General features: G+C 39.8%; 1 protein-coding gene across 9 annotated transcripts in view; it reads right to left on the bottom strand.

The window, feature by feature from the left end:
• NIN (ninein) overlaps positions 1-21,741 on the bottom strand; it is a 112,086-nt gene that overhangs the window by 71,596 nt on the left and 18,749 nt on the right. For all 9 annotated transcript variants that reach the window (XM_039329481.1, XM_039329485.1, XM_039329486.1 and 6 more), the window contains exons 2-3: positions 18,600-18,806; positions 8,901-8,982 (exon numbers count right to left, since the gene is read on the bottom strand). In XM_039329481.1, coding sequence (XP_039185415.1) covers positions 8,901-8,982; positions 18,600-18,785 — 268 coding nt within the window. In that variant the 5' untranslated portion in view covers positions 18,786-18,806. The remainder of the gene's footprint in view (positions 1-8,900; positions 8,983-18,599; positions 18,807-21,741) is intronic.

Below are 21,741 nucleotides of genomic sequence, written 5' to 3'. Positions count from 1 at the left end.
ATTAATTATTTGGAGTAGGTCTTTGGGCATCACAGAAGAGTACTAGATGTTTTGAAAAGGTAAGAGGGAATATTGAAAGAGCGAAAGAAGGGAAGATTGTTTTTCTATGCCCCTCTTTCCTTCTGATCAAGACTGATAGGGAGGCTGGCACAGACAGAAAGCCTTATTGTGGCTTTTCTTAAATATAGATTTTCTGTCTTAAACTGAAATGACGGACCCCCAAAGATCATTCCTTGATGTCAGAGGCCTTAGGCTCCTGCCAGCATTGCATCTGGAATCTAGCTGAGATCAGAGGCAATTGTGGTGTGGGCTGAGGTGGGGGGGGGAGCTTGTGGGCTTCAAGTGCATGAAATCAGATCTCAGTTGGCTCTTTTGTGGGCTTCCACCCAGCTGACTGACTACAGCCCCCAATCAGCCATTGCCAGAGGCTATGCTTTGTTATGTATCAGCATTCGATGCCAAGGCTTTTCCAACAGGACAAACCCCATCTCCCGATATTAACTTTCTTCACACACTCAGCTTGGGGGGGGGGGCATGGATGGAGGCCGAGCAGCTGTGGAAAAAAAAAAAGAGCTCTTGATTTCTGAGCTAGCAAGGATCTGGCCATGAAATATTTATGCCCATCCCGCAGAGCGATGATGAGCTTCACATAGCTTTTATTTTTCTTTATCTTTTTTAAAAAATCCCTCAGACTGCAATGCCAGAGATTATAAAACAGTCATACATTTAAAAGGTATTTTATTTATTCATAGCTTTGATTGGTTTGCTTGCCAGATTTTTCCCAGAATGGCTTTTCGGGAGTAATGCAGCTTTTCCAAACCTGGCACTCGGCCGCGTTGTAAGTCCCAGGAGGGTTTTAAGTGTGGCTTTTCTCTACACTAGATGGGAATTCTAGGAGCTGTATTGTCAACACACCTGGAAGAGAGGCAGAATGGCTAAGGCTGCCTAAAACCAACACAGACTCCCCTAGAACAGGGGTAGGCAACCTTGGCTCTTTTATAACTCGTGGACTTCAACTCCCAGAATTCCTGAGCCAGCTTGGCTCAGGAATTCTGGGAGCTGAAGTCCACGAGTCATAAAAGAGCCAAGGTTGCCTACCCCTGCCCTAGAAACTGCTGAAATGTTATTCTTCATAGCAATTAACAAGACAAATGGAAGTGAAAAAGCTCATTTCTGACTGTAGATACAGGGAGTCCTTAACTTAGGATCACAATTGAATCCAAAATTTATGTTGCTAAGGAAAAGAGTTGTTAAGTGAGGTTGGTCCCATTTTATGATCTTGCCACCATTGTTAAGTGAATCATTGCAGTTATTAAGTTAGTAACACATTTGCTAAATGAACCTGGCTTTCCCATTGACTTTGCTTGTCAGAAGGGCATAAAAGGTGATTGCATGGCCTTGGGACACTGCAACCGTCATATATACATACATACCAGTTGCCAAACGTCTGAAGTTTGATCACATGATCCCCATGGTCACATGATCAAAATTCAGCTGCTTGGCATCTGGCATGTATGTATGTCCCAGAGTAATGTGATCACCTTTCTGTCCTGTCCATTATACTCTATGCTGGGCTGGAGATAGTCAAGGCAACTGTGTTCCTGCTTCTCCCCTACCTTTTCACGTAGGGCCTTTGCAAGAGTCAAATTCCAATCCATCAGCACCTCAAATTTGGCAACAATGGTTAACAGGCATTAAATGGGGCATAGACATATTTGGGTAATATTGAAAAACTGAGAAGGGTTGAATGTGCTTAGCATCTGGATGAAAAACTGCAGCTTTAGGCTAAACTGGGAAGTTTAAAAAAATATTGCTGAAGATAACAATGGAACAACAATTTTCTATGGTTGCTAACAATATTACATAGATTTGTCCATGAAATCCCCTGGAGCTGACCTTGACTCAAAGAAGATTTTATCTTACTAAACAGATACGTAGCTCAGAACAAGCAGATATTGTGTTTCAGAAGAGCAATTGTATATGCTGACATATTAGCATGCTCATCCAGCGACAAAGCCATTTATATACCTAATGCTAGAGACCTTGCTGGGTGGTTCCCATTCATCGGAGCACATGAAAGAAACACTGAGGCAACCCTACTGAATCAGATCAAAAGTCAATCTAGTCCAGTGGTTCTCAACCTGCGGGTCGGGACCCCATTTGGGGTCGAACGACCATTTCACCGGGGTCGCCAAACAGCGCAGTCCACCATTTTTTCCTTTATTCTATTGGCTTTTGAAAGCCAATAGGAATTGTCCAGGCTGTCTCTGCCCTGCTGAGCCCACGAATAGTCCCATTCTGCAAACGGTGCTGCATCAGTTGAGTAGTCCTCGACTTACGACCGGTTGAGTAGTCCTCGACTTACGACTGGTTGGGGGTCACGGCATTAAAAAGGTTGAGAACCACTGATCTAGTCCTTCTTCTCAAGCAGAATATCCACTGGAGAGCCCTCTAGATAAGCAAATTTTAGTGATGGTTTTCTAAAAGAGAATTTGCAAATAGATATATTGTCCCCATTAGAAAAGAATATTTGTAGCTCATAGTTGAACTATGGGATCCTTGCTGCTTTCTGAACTTAATTGTTTTCTTGCAGATGTTTCATTACCAAACTAGGTAGCATCATCAGTGCTAGTAGGGAGTGGGGTTTGCTCTCATTTTATATATTAGTGTCTTGCCCAATACTGACAGGGCAAGCTCAGAAAGATTGCTGAGAAGAAAGTTGACAAGAATCTGGTCAAATGACTTGACACTAGATAAGGACCAACAGAATTCAAGGGGGTCTGAACTTGGATCTCTTGTGACAGTGCAAGTACTCTAAACTAATGAAACATTTAACTCCACCCTCCAGCTCTGCCTGCCCTTCTGCTACAATAATATAATCATGGTTTTCACACCCTGTATGCAGAAACAGTAAGACATTGGAAGGTTTCTGATGAATAGCACAGCATTTGCGGACTTCTAGCGCAATGTTCTTTTTTGCATTTTTGCACAGATTTCATTCCTTTATGTGTGCATGTGCACATATGTGTATATGTATATTTATATTCAGTTTTCTTCTCACCAACCTTTTGGGTAAGTAGTTATCACAGATGGCTTGTACTGTCATTCTCCTCTTGTTGCTCTTCTCCTTCACCAATAAATGTCATAACTGGATCTCTTCCAAGAATTTTCATAAACCTTTACTTGTTTTCCCAATGCTTACAGAAACCCATGGTTTTCCTTACATAAGCAGCATTACTTTTCTTTAGAAGAATTTCACAGGTGCAACTAATAGCATTGCAGTTTGAAAATATACTATCCAGGAGTAGGCAACCTTGGCTCTTTTATGACTCATGAACTTCAACTCCCAGAATTCCTGAGCCAGCCATACTGGCTCAGGAATTCTGGGAGTTGAAGTCCACGAGTCATAATAAAAGAGCCAAGGTTGCCAATCCCTGCACTATACTATAGTACAGCTTAGAACCCATGACTGCCATTATTGAAGCATTGGGGGGGGGAGCCAGCATGCTGGGGGGTTTTGGGGGAATTAAAGTTCACATGTCTTAAAGTTGCTGAGATTGAGAAGCCCTGCTCTAGGGGATACCACAACTCAGATAAGTTTGGTTTAACTCTTGCTATACAGGAGGGGCACCATCTCTGCCCTATTGCTGCCATATCAAAACAAAAGAAGGAAAGCACATACAGCAAGCTTTGGGAATTCTTTCCAACTCTTTTACTAGCAGTAGCTATAGGAGGCATTTATATTTTTTTCTGTGTAACAAAACGATGTGGCCTATTTGCACATGGATATCTTTTTACTCTTCCCTCACATTACTCGATTTATGTCTGTATGCGTGTACAGTGTATACAGGAAAGACTGCATATTCTCCATCCACAACCTGTGAATGGGAAGGAGGGGCATCTCCCCCTCCCCTAGGAATGCATTGGGAGATTTTTTTCTTTCATTCATTTTTTCTCTCTTCAGCTTCTGGCTAGACTCAACACCTTTTCAGACTCAGTCTTTTACTTGTTGGCCACCTACTCACCCCATACCAAATTTGGTCCGATTCTGTTTTGTCTCAAAGAGTTATCCCTGCTGATGGACTGGGTCACAAGACCCTTTTCATAATTTCTTTCCAAAATATTGTTGGGTTGGAAAGAACAACAAAACACCCACACCCCTGAAACAATACCTATGTATCTATTAACAAAAAGCATCACTTTGTATGCAGTCATTTTATTGTAGGAATGATGGATACATGGAAAATTTTCAAAAAGCAGGAAAAAACACAGCATACAAAGAACAATAAAAACAAGAGCAAGTCTGAGACAGACCTTAAATAAAAAAAAAACAGAACAAGATGAACATCAAGGTCAGCAACTACATGATGTCCACCGAGCTGAGAAAATGATAATATGTTAATAAGACCTTGGTCCTATTCCGATGTTATTTTTATGTATTCAGTCCAAAATGTAGAATGAAAAATAGCCCTGCTCTTTCCTATTTTTATTGGTATTGGTAAAGAAGACAAAGGAATCCTTGGTCCTCTCTGAGTTTAGTTGCTTGCTTGCAGATGTTTCATATACCTAGTTGGCTAACAAAAAGTCTGTAAGCAAACAACCAAATTCAGAGAGCACCAAGGACTCCACAGTTCAACTTTAAGCTGTGTATATTTTCTTATATTGAAGAAGACCATTTTCATCCCACAGGTGTTTTTTCAAAAGGCAATTGGACTTTCTTGGTCTTTTTTCGCTTGAAAACATTTTTCGTCTCATCCAAGAAGCTGCATCAATTCTGATGAAGTGAAACATTTTCAAGGAAAATGTCTATGGAGATTCTCAGTCATCCAGGTCATGGTTGTCCCAAAAGGTGCTTTTTCAAAAGACAAGTTGACTTTGTTTTTTCTTGAAGAAGTTTCACTTCTCATCCAAGAAACATCCTCAGTTCTGACTGAATGCTGGGGAGTGGAATCCTTTGAGAAAATGATTCCTGCAAAAGTTTTAGCTTGAGAGTGAGTGGTCTCTATAGTCTACAGCCATGGGACAATTATCTTCTCCTTTTCCCACTCTCACTCATTTTGGGCTGGCTGTTTAAATGCAACACAAATGACCAGTTGATTGACTAAATGAGTTAGAATTAAGAACTCTTACTTCTTTGATTAGACCACATATTAGCACTTCAGAAACTTCAACTCAAAAAACCCAAACCAAAAATCTTCAAGTTGCAATCAGAAAACATAAAGGAAAGAAACCCTACCTAGGGTTTTCGATGCCCCAAATGAATCTTCTTTATTTGCCCTCTGGTAAAATATCTACTCAAGAAGATGAATCCAGATAATTTAAAAATATTTTCTGTGCAAGCACAAACATCTAGTTTTAGCCTTGAGGACTGGGCCGAAGAAATGTCCCAACACACATTCTTTTCATTGCAAATTACTGTCAAGTTTAATCAACCTGAGTAGCTATTTTTGTAAGCAATTACTAAATACAGTATGCTGCAATCCTTATCATTATACTGCATTTTAAAACTTATTTCTTTAAAACAAAGTCAACTTGACTGTCCCTTCAGTTTCTAAAGACATCCAAAATATTTCATTAGCATTTCAACAATAATGTTTTAATTTTAGAGCCTATTTTAAAGTGTAAAAAGTTTAATTTCATTACATTAAGCTAAGCTTTCATTTTACACACTTACTCAGAAGCCCTTGTCTCAGGAAAGAAGACAGTACCTTTAATTCTATAGTTCATGCTCAAGAGGCTAACCTCCATTTATTATCAATTGTCTCTGTCTTCTTACTTATTCTAAGATGGTCTTTCTCAATCTCAGCAGCTTTAGGATAAGTGGACTTCAATTCCCAGAATTCCTCAGTCACCTAGATTGGGGCTCAGGAATTCTGGGAATTGAAGTCCAATCATCTTAAAGTTGATGAGATTGAGAAACACTTCTCTAAACTGTCTTTTGATTTATGGACTCATTAGTGCTAGGCATTTCCAAACTTCAGTTATTTTGTGCAAAAAAAGCATTTCCTTAACAACGATAGACTATAATGTTTTTCTTGTCAGCTGTATTTAACTTTTAGTATTGTGATTGCAGTTCAGTTTTTAATTGATTTAATGATTGCTTACCACCCCGAGTCATACAGCTGAGAGGGGCAATCATACAAATTGAATAAATACATTTAAAAAACTCTGATAGATGGGTCAAAAATAGCTTTATTTTGGCAAGCCTGGAATATCAGCCAAGAAATCTCACAGAGACTGTCTCTGAGATCATAAAGGTGAATGCCAGAATGCAAAGGAAAAGAGTCATATTTTATACCCTGAAAGAAAACAACTGTAATCACATAAAAATTGCTTTCATACATTCCACTAAGCCATAGTTTGTTTACTGTACTTATAGTTTGTTGACTAACTCTCAAATGCTTATAGTAAAAATACTATAAGGGATGTCAGGGATGTCAAACTCAATTTCATTGAGGGCCGCATCAGCATTGTGGTTGCCCTCGGGGGGGGTGTGTGTGTGAGCTACTGGGTGGGTGTGGCTGAAGTGGGTGTGATCTACTAGGTGGGCATGGCCAGCTCTACATCGTTCGCGTCAAGGATGCCTGTGGGGGCCTGGGCAGGAGTGGGACAGATCTGAAGGTCTCTGGCAGAAGGGGGTGGGACCAGGGCAAGTGCCAAGACATGGTGCATTTCTTCATTCCTCACAAGAGGTGACACTTCCCCAGCATGCACCCAGGGGCTGGGGCCGACACAGCAGGGGCTGGTTCCTCGCTGTTTCCAGACGGCCTTGTGGAGCTAAGACTGAATGCGTTTCAGCATAGATGGCCACCACAGAATTGTACATTAGCTCCCAGCTGGCCTGGGCCAGGGCCAAGGCAGCAGGGGCCATTCCCTCACTGTTTCCAGGATGGCTTCACAGGCCAAATGAAACCACTTCGTGGGCTGCATATGAGCCTTGTATTTGACATGTCTGCTCTACAGGTCTTTGGAACATCTATTATTGAAGATATTTGGACTTCAGCTACCATGCTTCTGGGAGTTGAAGCCCACATATCTTCATGTGGTCAAGGTTGAGAAAACTGCCCCAGTTCTAAGAATCAGAACCGCAACAGTTTTCTTTGTTCTAGAGCTGTGGTGGCGCAGGGGTTAGAGTGCAGTATTGCAGGCTAACTGTGCCGACTGCCAGCAGCTTAATCCTGACCAGATCAAAGTTGACTCAGCCTTCCATCCTTCTGAGGTCGGTAAAATGAGAACCCAGATTGTTGGGGGCAATATGCAGACTCTGTAAATCACTTAAAAAGACCTATAAAGCACTATAAAGCAATATATACATCTAATTGCTATTGCTATTGCTTTTACTTCTTTGGAGGCCATCATACCTTCAACTTAAAGTCCATACACCTCCAAGTGGTCAAGTTTGAGAAACACTGGATTAGGGACTGGCCCATGAGCACCATGTTACATGCAACTTCCTCCAAAATAGTTGTAAAAATTAAATCAAAGTATGCTGTGAATAGCTGAATTTGCTTGATATCAAGGTTTTCAATTTTCATTTGCTAACCAATCAAAGCCTGTTAACCTTTTGATGAATTGACATGTCCCTCCTTCTGCTTGTAGCTACTTCTCCTTACTTGTATATAAACTAAGCAGAATGTTTATATTATTGTTTCTTTAACCTGCTTATCATATAGCTTATATTCCAACAGGTGTTTATAAATATTCTTTATTTGTTTTTTCTCCGTGCCTAGCAATATTTTATCTAACCCTGTATCTTGTCTGTTAATACCCCATTCTTGCTTATCCTTCATGTATCTTGCTTGTATCTGGAGATAAGACCACCACTCCATGTCTATTCCTTGTTGTCTTAGCTCTTGTTTTTGTTTTAAATAACCTTCTTCTGTCAAGATGTCTTTATATATAATAGCCTTGTCTTTCCTATACAGATTGGGATATGTGACTGCCTCCAGTGGCGATAGTGGTGACATGGGCAATAGATCTAGGATATGATATAAATATGGATCAATGGCAGTAAGTACGGGAGCGAAATAAGAAAATCACATTGGCGACATCATATAAAGAAAACCTGTATAAGATGGTTTACAGATGGCATCTCCCTCCGGCCAGATTAGCCAAAATGTGTAACAGATATTCATCTATATGTTGGAAATGTAAAAAAGAAAAGGGCACATTTTTTCATGTATGGTGGACATGTAGAGAAGCACAGGTGTACTGGCGTATGATCTGGGAATGGGCAATAGAAATGACTAGGCAAAACATTCAATACAAACCTGAGACATTACTATTAGGAATACTAGAGAATAATGTAAATAAAGAGGACACATATTTAATTATTCATGTGGTTACGGCGGCAAGGATACTATCTGCTCAAAAGTGGAAAGCAATGGAAGTACCAAGTGGGGAAGTACTAATAAATAAAATTATGTATTGCGCAGAACTAGACAGGATAACTAAAAGATTAAAAAATCAGGAAGAAACAGAATTTTATTGAATATGGAATAAATTTTGTAGATGGAGGTCACAGCAAAGAGATAAGTTAAGATCGAGACCAGAAATGTATAGTTGTATATAGATATATTATATGTAATTAATGTACAATATGGACTGAGATGTCAGTCAAAGACAATTTACCATGTTCAATGTTTTTAATCTTTTTTTCTTTGTACTCAATAAAAACTTTAAAATAATAAAAAAAACCTAAGCAGAATATTTATATTATGAAGCCACTAGTTCCTATTTGGAGGAGAATTTAGGGTAGGAAATCAAAGCAACCTGGCCCAAATGCTGCTTCACACTTCATTATAAACACAGAAACTTCTCTAAATGAATTTTGGCTGCGCTATGTACTTTTCATTTCCTGCTAGTTGCCAGAATCTCAACATTTCCAAAAGAGGTCTTACCTGGTTGCTGAAAGGACTCTTCATTTGTTAATGTGCTAGACAAGATGAGGATTAGTGCATCTTTAAACTGATCAAAGTGGACCTTTTAAAAAAAAGAAGAAGGAATTATTAGTACCTCTGGTATACTGTAGCAAAATGTGCCTTATCCCTACTTGGTGCCAAATTTGGCTTATTTCAATTATTGGAAGTGCCTTCTCCAAGTCTCACAAATGTTGGGAACTTCCAAGGAACCCCGCCTCCCCTTCTAATCTACTCTCCCACATTTTCCCACTGACTTTTCCAGCAACTCTTCAACTCCAGCTCTTTTTGTATAGTATTGCGGAGTCAAGACTGAACAATGTCTTCACTTTTTACTGTCTTACGGTATTTGCACAACAGCTGACTATGAAAGGGCACTGTGGTTTGTTCTGAATTGAAGTCTCCTTCTCTGGGCTTAAGCTGGCTTCATACTATATAGTAACCTAGTTAAGTGTTTTATGCAAACATTGTTTGCCAATTCAATTTACTTTCTCTCTAAATTGAATGATCACCTCTCTGCTTCTGGAGATAATATTTCAACCACTATAGCAGCCCTAAAGTTGAGTTCACACAACATGTTTGTCACCAAACCTGAATTAACAAAACACAATAGCTGAATTGACGCAGCATTCCCTGCTTCCTCCTTCCCCACTCCCCTACAATCATATTGTGGCTTAAGGCAATAACCTGCTTCACACAACTTACTAAGACAATAGCGGACACAACAAGCCCCCTTTTAGCTTAGCATAAACTAAAGCAATACGGACCCATTCTATGAATGCCATTTGTGTATGCACGCAAACAGTGCCACATCAATAAATACTTCAGAACCGAACATGCAATCTAACTGTACAGATCTTAGTGCATATCACAAGAAGTAATTAAAAGCATCTTGGGAATCAGCTCAATTAAATTTCATAGCAGTGGCCTCATTTATACATTAAGAGCTACCAATATTTCAAAATGCTGGTGTACTTAAAAGAAAGCAGTTTGCAGAGAGGAAGATTTTCCTGATTAAAAAAAAATACCTTGACATTTAAAATAAATGAGCTTGACTGTAAGAGGAGGGAGCGCAGGGCTCTGTGCACAGCACACTGTGCATTACAATTAATCATGGGGGGTGGGGAACTTGCAAGATCTAGTCATCTACTCATCCACAGCACACTTGCACTAACTAAGAAGTGTAACACAACAGCACACTTACCAACATTTAACAGAAGTAATCAGGCACATTGGGTTTAAGATGCTATTACTTACTCTCAAACGTAGGTACTAGTAAACTGGAAAAAAATTCCAAATATTCAAAGATCTGATAACTTTTCAGAATTCTAATTAACAATTAAACCAATGGTCACAATTAGGAAAATGCTAAATATTTCAAAGGGTGATGCATAATTTTGATCTCAGATGTTTTCAGTGTTCACAATACTTTGAACATGTTTATCACACTAACTGTTACATGCTTGGTCAAGTAGGCTAATATTATGATCACATTAATATTATTTCTGACAATTTTACACAGCATCTGAGCTAAAGGATGCCCTCAGCTTCAAAATCACGGCTGTCCATAGGAAGAATTTAAAAAAAATCCACTAACTCCACTAACCTATAAAATTGAGTACATGTACCATGATAAGCCAAAATGTAGCTTGGTTTGCTTTATTATGTAGGATGAATCCAGTATTCTGCTTTGTAAACCATAGTTTATAGCTTACTATTTTAGGTGAACAGATCAGTAATAATGTATTGGACTGCAGTTAAACAAATTAAGGCTTGGCAATGAAGCTATGTTTCATCACAATTTATTGATTAAATCACATTTGCCTAGATTCACCAATATGCTAAGACATACTATGTAGCTTGTTTAATTTAGGCATATGTGTAGACTCATCCAGTAATCTTTAGTCCATGACTTCATTCCTGTACTTAATCTGACTAAAAGCAGCTTTCTAAGGTTATTCTCATCTCATTTTAATTTTCAAAAAACAAAGTGGCAGAAAATAAACCATGGGATGCCATGATGAAAAGAAAGAATTCTGTTACTGAACATTTTCATTTGTTGAAATATCTAATCAATACAGAGAGATCATTTCATTAATTGCAGAAGCCAGGAATCAAGGAAAATTGCATATTATGTCTCCATAAACAAACAGGAGACTTAACATTGGTGATAAAGTTCAGTCCAGTCAATCATAGAGAAAGAACAGATTGATTCCTTTATCAACAAAACATTCATATCTTAAAAGGAGACAGTTGAGATACAACCAGCTAAAATCTTAGAAGTAGCTCAGCATCTCTCCTACCACTTTTCTAAAAACTATTATCTCAGTATAAGAGAATATATGTAGCTTAGAGCAGGCCTTTTCAACCAGTGGTACAGGTACCACCTGTGGTACATTGGCACCTGGCAGGTGGTACGCGACCATCCTAGAAAAGTGGTAGTGGAGGAGGGGAATGAGCTGAACCGGTGACAGCACCGCACAAGCCTGAGTGAGAGATGGCTGGAGTTTCAGGGCTGTCAGGGCTCAGTGGAAGCACTAGGATCAGCGCCAGGCTCTAGCTGTAGCTTGGCGCTGATCCTGGTGCTTCTGCTAAACCCAGAAGAAGTGTCGATCAGCTGGAATTTTGCAGCATCTCCAGGGTTTTGTGATTTATATTCAGATGCTTGGCAACTGATTCATATTTATGACAGTCACAGTGTCCCAGGGTCATGTGAAGTGACCAAAACCTGCTGCAACCACCCAGCAAATGGGGGGAATAAAAACCAAACACTCCCCCACCCCACCCCCGCTGCCAATCCTCAACAGAAATGCTCACAACAATGAAAACCTTGGACAGGAGAAAGAGCGCCACCGGGTGGGCAGGCAGGTGTCTTGCTCAGCTGTGGCTTGGGGGCCACTTTTTTCAGTGCCATTGTAACTTCGAAGAGTCACTAAGCGAACTGTTGTAAGTCGAGGTCTACCTGTACTTTATCACTTTTTTCCTTTTTGGAGGGGGTCATCAAGTTTTTGACACCTTGCTAGGCGACTGGTGGTACTCGGATGTTGCCATATCCTAAAAGTGGTACAATGGGTGAAAAGGTTGAAAAGCCCTGGCTTAGGGTTGCCTGATCAATTAACCCACTATAACACAGCTACACAAGCTAGCACTGTCATATATCAAAAGCATCTCAGAAACAACCAATAGACTATAACAACCATACAGAATCACATACCAACCAAAGTCATCCAAAACTCCTTAAATAGACCAAAGGCCCAGTACAATAGCCCAGAAGAAAAAAGAGGAATAATTGTAACATACACTTTAACAGCCACTATGTAGACAGACAAGCAGAAAACTAGTACAACATATCCACGAACATCAACTTGCAGTCATAAGACAGGATGGAAACTTCTTAATCTTACAACACGTGGGCAAACTCAACCATATTTTCAACTGCGAAATTGTGAGTATCCAAGCTAAATTCTGGAATTCCTGGAGGCTTGACAATCAGACAAACCAGCCATCAATAGACACATTGAAATAAATCACATTTACACATCACTAAAGGAACAATAAAAAAGGGGACAAAAGAGACCAGGCACATTCAGCAACTCACACTTAGATAAGGAGTAATGCTAGACGAATGATCTAATCAAGGAACTACCAAAGAGAAAACAACACTCCTAGCACATTGGCAGGACATATTTTTGTAGATAAACAGGGAGCAACCCCACCTTCCTCACACATGATGTTACCTAGTTCGGTAATGAAATGTCTATAAGCAAACAACCAAACCCAGAGAGCATCAAGGACTCCTTTATTTATTATGCAATTGGACTAAATTTTAAGGTAATGTTAAAAAAGAAAAAGGAAAGGGGATGAGAAGATGGAAGGGTATTTCGTTTGACAGAGTAGAAGTGAACATTTCTCTGTTGGGGTTGAAATTCCTTCCTTGAAATTGCAGCTGCAAGCAGAACAGATGGCCAGGGTTTGGATCACATGAAGCAATTTTACCATGACTGAAGCTCAAAGGGAAGATTAAGAAGAGTGAATTTAAACCAAGTTCAGAAGGGGTGGGGTGTGGAGAGGGAAACAACATCACAATTTGACAGGGCGAGCCGAGTACAAAATGGATCAAAGTTGCCCGGCATAGGCTTTGTTGCTCCTAATCAAGACTCTAGCAATTGGATTCATTGCTATTTTTAACACTGGATTTTTGTATCAATTGTTTTCTGAAATATCCTTCTGTTCCTGGAATGCAGCCTGGCCCACACGGATGGATCAGAAGACATGTAAAAGCCAGGCCATTTTTGCCATCAATTAGACTCAGGAACAGTGAGATGCTATTTTAAAAAATTATGCTCTGAACCTGTTGTAGAATATATCAAATGTAGACCTTGCACCATTGTTTTTCAGAATAATACATCTCACTCTACATATTCAGTTGAAAATATCTTAACACCTTGTGCCTCACGGCGTTTCACCAGGACTTAAAAATCAGTTTAAGGGAAACATTATACAGCTCACTATTGGGGAAAAAAGAACTAGGATTACAAATGGGATTTAGTATTAGTCTGGAAAGGGCCTCTATGCTCTAAAGGAATGCTTTTCAACCAATGCCATAGGATATTTCAGCATGTGCCGAGGGGGCCATGGAAAAACAAGCTGTATTATTGTGCAAAAACTGTCTGGTTGGCTCCAGAAAATGCATCAGTTACTGTCCCGTGCATGAGTCTGGTCATGTCCCATTTTCTGACTTTTCTTGCCACAGTTATTAAGTGAATCATTGCAGTTGGTAAGTTAGTAACCCAGTTGTTATGTGAACCTGGCTTCCCCATTGACTTTGCTTGTCAGAAGTTTGCAAAAGATGACCACATGACTTTGGGTCACAGCAATGATCATAAGTATGAACAAGTTACCAAGTGCCTGAATTTTTATCACATGATCATGGGGATGCTGCGAAGGTCATAACTGTGAAAAATGGTCATAAGTCCCATTTTTTTCAGTGCCATTGTAACTTTGAATGGTCACTAAGCAAACTATTGTAAGTTGAGGACTGCTGAACAAATGTTCTAAACAAAAGCATTAAAAAGTGGCCGCATTCTATCCCAATATAGAGTTCAAGTGACACCAATAAATATATTTTAGTCTTAAGACAGTGTTTCCCAACCTTGGCAACTTTAAGGTGAGTGAACTTCAACTCCCAGAAGTCCCCAGCCAGACATGGCTGGCTGGGGAATTCTGGGAGTTGAAGTCCACCCGCCTTAAAGTTACCAAGGTTGGGAAACACTGTCTTAAGACTAAAATTTTCCTAGTCCAACTTAGCCAAAAGGCGCCATATCAGGCCTGATCACTGAGTAGGCTTGCCTGTTCAGTGCAAAAACATTGCCAGTTCCAGACCACAGCAGATTAAAATTTTAAGCACAGGAGTGCGGAAAGCAAAGACAGACCAAAGAATATTACATTTTTAATGTTCCCTTCAAAGTGTTTGTTATGTCAGTCCCTCTGGGTTTTCTGGAGTCTAAAAAAAAAAAAAAGCCCAGCTTCTACTTTGAGAGTCTCATTTTTAAAAATGTATGAATCAAAATTTACACAAGGTGATGTTGAGCTTATAAAATAGAAAAAGGTTAAAAAAAAGTTACAAGTAGTATTTTCATGAGACCTAACCTGGAGCTGTAAACCTATCCTTCTGGAGCTGGCAGCATTAAAATCAAATGAATAAATAAAATATCTCCATTTCCCAGGTAAGTTGGGAGAGAAAGGTCCAGGAGTCCCAGCAGGCATGACAAAATTCCAGAGTAACTAGACCCACCATATTTGATGGAACTAAATTATAGAAAGTAATTAAAGTAACTTCTGAAACTAAATTACAGAAAGCTACTGCAGCCTCTACATTGTTGTTGAACCCAATAGTTTGTGTAGAGCTGTCTGAATTGCTGCATTTAGACAGACAAAACAATACTGAGTATCCTTATTTATATGGAATCCATCTAGGTTCTAAGAATAGAATAGAATAGAATAGAATAGAATAGAATAGAATAGAATAGAATAGAATAGAATAGAATAGAATAGAATCTGGAAGGGACCTTGGAGGTCTTCTATCCAGCCCTCTGCTCAAGCAGGAGAATCTTCTAGAGCATATAGGCTCCACTAGATGCAATGGATGCATTCTGTTCTCCAGCAGGACAGTTCTGCTCTTCTCTAGGATATGAGATTTTTACTTGGGAAACCTGATTGGTCAAAGGAAGAATGATTAGGAGAGGCTAAATCAGATAACTGACAGGAGTCAAAACCTACCATTCAGAGGGAGCAGCAATCATGTGAAGTGTTGAATTGAATGGCAGTGTGGAGAAGAAGTGGAGAAGGTAATCCACACATGATTAAAAATCAATTCAAGACAAGTAAACTAGACCTCAGAAAAAAAATTCTTTAAAGCTAAATCAATACAATCATTTAAAATATCTATGCTGCTGGCATAGGAGAAGATAATGTCTTTGGAAGGAGTTATCATATGATACCACAAGTCTCAATTAGAGCACAGGTGTAAAAAATACCGCCCTGGAAACCTATGCATCTCACCCACATCATCCCTAGGGTGGAGGAAGACCAAAGCTTTGACTCTAGTTTTAGGGGGAAACCAGGATGTGGCAGGGTATCAGCTCCTTCAAAACTTCAGCCAAGGGTAGAAAATGTTTTCACCTGGGTGTTTCTCCAAATACAAAGGCACATGAGATGAACCAATCATCCACTAGTTGCGAAACTACCAGATCTAGGGCCTGTATCTGTTGCTACACTATCTGGTTTAGGACAATAGTGTAAGAGGGAGAAACAAAACATACAGAAAATTCTCCTGTCCACCCATGTAAGTTCCCCTCTGTGTTACCTTGATGAGCCTTGTGGCCCCAGAAGTCGAAAGAGATGGATTTTATTATGTACCTAGCTTAGATTCATCTTTTTCATTAGAGGGCATTCAGGATGGTAAAGCCAAAGAAACTCAGAAAATTAAACAGGTGGTAGTATTAGCAGGGTGTCATATATACCGAGAGTTCGGTGTGTTTCCCCAAAGCTAGCTAGTGCTTCATTGAACTTCTGAGTGATGAATTTGTTGTGTGCCAAGCAGCAAAAGGAAATCTTGGAGATCCATTTGAGAAGGAGGGTTACTCAGAGCCAGTGTCCTTGTTAACACAATGGAGGCACTGCACGCTGCTCATCATCCAAACCCTTCCTTTTCCGCACAATGCAAACTCCCGGGTGCCCTTCAAGATACAGACTCTTCCCTCAGGGAGGCTGGAGCACTCCAATTCTCCCCCCTCCCTTCGGAAAGAAAGGATTTGCCCATTTTGAGCCAGAAAGCTCCTTTCTTGCTTCTTCCCTGCCATTCCCAGAGATTCACTTCTTAACATCACAGACCAAAGTGAGATTAATTCCAAAGAAAAAGACAGAAAAGGGGCTTTTGAGTGGAGTAAGCGTGGGCTTTGTCTTCCTAAGAGAGATTGTTTTAAGAATACAAAGGTGCAGGTGCATTCGCACAAAGGGCCAATCATGTAATAAATTAAGGACCCATAACGCAATGGCCATAAAATTATACATTAAGTGGAAGGAGCTGCCTTTCTTCTAAATGCCTATTACGAGAGGTGGGGAAAGAAAACGAGAAATTGTAGATGTAGAAACACAAGAGAGAGAGAAAGAATTCACTCAGGGAGATGAGAGATCTGTTATCGCAGCCTTCCCCCAACTTGGCATAATCCCCCTGAGTTGCAGAGCAACTCCCAGAATTCCCGGCCAGTATGATTATACTTGCTGGGTAGTCCAGGGAGGATGCCAGGTTGGGAGAGGAAGATCTATTTTGCGGGATGTGCTTCAGTATGATTGCATTCACAAATGACATCAGGAGGTTTCAAAAGAGTTGAAAATGCAATAATTGCCTAAGCCATTTCATGGGCAGCATGAAACTTCCTAACAGTGAGAACAATTAACTAGTAGAACAGCTTGCCTTCAAACATTCTGGGTGCTTCATCATTGGAGATCTTTAAGAAGAGACTGGACAGCCCCTTGTCTGAAATGATATAGGATTTCCTGCTTGAGCAGGGAGTTGAACTAGAACAGGGATCCCCAACCCCTGTGCCATGGCCCACTACCAGAATTAGCCTATTTGGAATTGGGCCGCGTGAGTGGCTGGCTGGAGCGCATGTGCGCACAGTTCAACTTGTGCAAGTGGTAGACTGGCAGGCACTTGCGCATGTGCTTGCTGGCCAGCCACTCAGGCAAGTTGAGTTGTGCACGTGCACCGGCCTGCCACTCACGTGGCCCAGTTTCTCTCTCTTCTCCCTTCCCAGCTGGGCTGCCAAGCCACAAAGGTTGGTAACCACTGGACTAGAAGACCTCCAATGTAATGGGCTGACTATTCATCCCCAATAAAAACCAGCAAAGCACATTAGCATCATTTGCATATTACACTACAGTCAGGGATGTTCATGGGATAAGATCAAAAAAGTCAAGTTGGCGATCATGATGATGTAATCAAACTCCACCTGTTTTATGTGCAGTAACCTGACTAGACCACACAGGTAGTCCTGAACTTAACTATTTAACAACGATTCAAACTCACAACAGCCTTAGAAAAAGTGACTTATGACCTGTTAGCTAGTAATAGTAGTAAGGTTGGAAGGGACCTTGGAGGTCATCTAGTCCAACCCCCTGCTCAGGCAGGAAACCCTACACCATTTCGGACAAATGGCTGTCCAGTCTCTTCTTAAAAACTTCCAGTGTTGGAGCATTTACTGCTTCTGGAGGCAGGCTGTTCCACTGATTAATTGTTCTCACTGTCAGGAAGTTTCTCCTTAGTTCTAGGTTGCTTCTCTCCTTGATTAGTTTCCACCCGTTGCTTCTTGTCCTGCCTTCAGGTGCTTTGGAAAATAGCTTAATTCCCTCTTCTTTATGGCAGCCCCTGAGATATTGGAATACTGCTATCATGTCCCCCCTTGTCCTTCTCTTCGTTAAACTAGACATACCCAATTCTAGCAACCGTTCCTTATATGTTTTAGCCTCCAGTCCCCTAATCATCTTTGTTGCTCTTCTCTGTACTCTTTCTAGAGTCTCAACACCACCTCAGTGGTGTTGCACCACCTCAGTGGTCATATAATCAAAATCTGGGTGCTTGGCAACCAGTTCACATTTATGACCAGTTGCGGCATCCTGTGGCATCCTGCAATTTGTAACCTTTTTTTGCTGCTTTCTGGCAAGAAATGTCCATTGGGGAAGCTGGATTTCCTTAATGACCACTGCAAACATTGTTTGCAACATTGGGTTTGACTTGACTTACAACTGCAACAATTTATGATAGAAATTTCAGTCCCAACTGTGATTTTAATAAAGGACTACCTGTAATGATATTTATTGGGTTTTAATTTTGTGTGCTACATTAACCTACAGTCCAGTGTGGTTTGTAAACCATTATTTATTACTATCATATTTGATCTCAGTCACAATGGTACCTGTATGGTGACGTTATGATTTGACATGGCATGTTATCTTTTTATCTCTGAACCTTTCCTTATATTATTTCTACTTTGTTCTTTTCTTCCATTCCAATCTCTACTTTTCCTCTGGATCCAAGAACAGCCTGCACTGATCCACCAGTCCAGACTTTCCAAGGTTGGGAGAGACAGCTGTGCCCACCTACAGAGTGTATGCTCTTACCCGCCTAGGGAGACCGTCCTGCAGAAGGGTCTCCTGCAATGCTCCTGGAGCTACTTCTTCAAGATGCAACACGTGGCAAAGTTCGGTCAGTTCGTCCTCCCCCAGAGAGCCAGTGCCAGTGACATCGAAGCTGTCAAAGAGCTCTTTCAGTTGGGCTTCGTACTGGTCCTGCTCAGCTTCATCCATCCCATAGCCCACCAAGCTTCACTGTTGTAGAGAGGGGGGAGAGAAAAGAGAAGACAGTCACAAAGAGAAATAGCAACATTCCTGTGTGAATCCTAGAGAACAAACAGCTGCAGTTCTCAACTACAACCAAAGAACCTCACAGAATATGTTTCAGACATAATACTAATCAGGACTTGCACTCCCAACTGAAAGTAAATTGTATTTTATGCAATTCTCATCTCCATTTTCTTTGAGAAGCCCAGCATGTTCTCCTAAGCAATGGATTTTTCCACAGGCAAATGTGACTTTGTGTCTCATCAGAGGAAGATGAGAGCTATGCCAGAGGTTCAACCATACTGGACAGGTCTCATCAGAGCAGTCAGACAAAGAGTGTCTCTCCCATCAAAAATATGGTGAGACGTAAATTACAGAATGCCATACCGGCTCGGATGTCGCCCGGGTTAACAAGGTCCGCGCTAGATATTGGAGATATTATATTAAGTCACAAGCTGATCAAGCTATGGCTTGCAAAACTAGCTTGAAGTGGTGATAACAGATCTTGGTTTGGCTGTCTCTCCCAACTCTGGCTTAACTAGAGCTATCCTTTCCAAACTATGTGTTAAATCAGATATTTTAACAAATTATAAATTGTTGTGGGAAAACTGCAACTTTATGCTATTCTGCATTTTTGTGGTAATTTAAGGTCTTAATAGACTTATCACAGTAGTATATCTTCTTTTTTTCTTTTTTTTATTGAAAAGTTTTATACAGTATACAATATCCCAAATCCCACCCACCCCTAACCCTCCCCCCACTTCCCAGAGCTGAGTATAGGGTTACAAATTAATAATCAAATTCTAATTAACATTACCCAACTATATAAGTAACCAAATCCATAAAATACTTTAACTCCCATTTAAGATAAATATAAGCAAATTAAAACAAAAAGAATAATATAAACAAGTCAATATTAATTAAACCATAATAATACCAAATCTAAAATGAGTTATTATACTATCAATACTAATCTAAAATTTACCCATAAGCTAGATGAAACTTTTTAATCCCATATTTATTCTGAATATAATCTATCCATCTTCTCCAAACCGAAATATATCTTTCTTGTGTATGATCTTTCAAATAAGCAGAAATGTTTGCCATTTCTGCTAAATTTGACACCTTAAACGTCCATTCTTCTACAGTAGGCAAAGATTCTTTCTTCCAATATTGCCCTACCAATAACCTTGCTGCTGTTATTAAGTTCAACATCAAATTAGTTTCAGTAGTATATCTTCTTATGACTCAGATATATGAATTCTTATTTGCAGTAGAAAATTATTTTGTTTTGCTTTCTCTCTTTCTCCAGACATTGGAATCCACAGAAGTAAACAACTATCTCATCAACTTTACATTTAGAAGTGTATGGAAGCAATATATATAGCTTTTAAGTTAGGGGTTTTGGGGTTTATATATCACATTAAGACATGGTGTTTTTATTCATGGACTACTGCATAAATTTCTCAAGCAGTATATTTTATATATTTTTATATTATATATTTTTATCACATTAAGACACCATGTCTTAATGTGATATAAACCCAAAGACCCCTAACTTAAAAGCTATATTGATAAAAGATATGAATCAAATACCTGCTCACAGATATAAAACACAAAATAAGATTAAACTAGCACCCAGTGATAAACTGCTATGAAATGCCCAGCTAAAATCATTCCGTGACCTACATCCATCCTGGACAAAACGCCTTTATTGGATGATCAGCCTGCAAGTGATCTAACACCTACCTAAGTAATCCAGACTTTCAGATTAACTAAATTCACTGCCCCACAGTGAACACATGTTCATATGCTCTTCTCCACACCTGTGAGATGTATTCACAACCAAAGGGGTGTTGTCTTACCTGAACGCCTTTTCTCAGCATGATGATGTAGAATCCACTGGATGGGTAGTTATACACACACACACACACACACACACACAATTAACAATATCTTTTTGCACTCTGCACTGGACAAGTCAATCTCTATGCAAACTATTACATGGAATGCCTTTAATTTCATAAACAGGAATAGCTAAAACATGATAAACTGTAATGAATTCAGGATGGGTATCCTTGACCAAAAGTTTTGCAAAGACTTGTATCATCACAAAAGCACTAAGCTAGATCCTGGTCACATTGTATATATTCTTCAGTCATCAGCACAATAATATCTGGGCTGTATCCAACATGGATAGTTTTGAGAATGAAACACAGCTTAGCAATTGTGAGCCAGGTCAATTTCTTAATAATTCCTCATTTGTTTCATGGTCTCTTTCTCACATTTCTTGGCAATGTTTGAATTATCCCTTCCCATCCACTGCATGCCAAGTATTTTTTTAGACATTTCCAGCCAGACAGCAAAAGCAAACACCTAATCAAGATCATTACTGTTGAAAAACATTCTGCCGTTAATTGCCTTTCAGCTGGCTGTGCCTTTCTCCACTGCCAGTCTTATCTAAATTGCAGAGAAGTCAACCTCTTCAGAGGTCAGTTTTATAATTCAGTTCATCTCCTGCAAAGTTTATCTTAACTGCCAACAGCAAAATGTGAAATGCCTCCATAATTAGCCCCCCCAAATACCTCCCACATATACTTTGGTGCAAAAGCATGTTTAAGAATGATAAGAAATCTCTTATCTCCCCTGATTCTCCTTTTTAAAACAAATTGCATTCTTTATAGCAGCCTCTGCCTTAATTTAGAGTTCTCTGGAAGGAGTGAATGGTCACTCTCATGATACTGGGGCTGGGAGGATCACACTTGGAATATTGCATCCAGTTCTGGTCACCACAATACCAAAAAGACATTAAGATTCTGGAAAGAGTGCAGAGAAGAACACCAAAAATGATTAGGGGGCTGGAGGCTAAAACATACAAAGAACAATTCCAGGAATTGGATATGTCTAATCTAATAAAGAGAAG

This window comes from Crotalus tigris, unplaced genomic scaffold, assembly GCF_016545835.1.
Source record: "Crotalus tigris isolate CLP2741 ecotype Arizona unplaced genomic scaffold, ASM1654583v1 scf7180000024398.1132909, whole genome shotgun sequence".
Taxonomy (NCBI): domain Eukaryota; kingdom Metazoa; phylum Chordata; class Lepidosauria; order Squamata; family Viperidae; genus Crotalus; species Crotalus tigris.
This window is presented reverse-complemented; position numbering and strand designations above follow the sequence as displayed.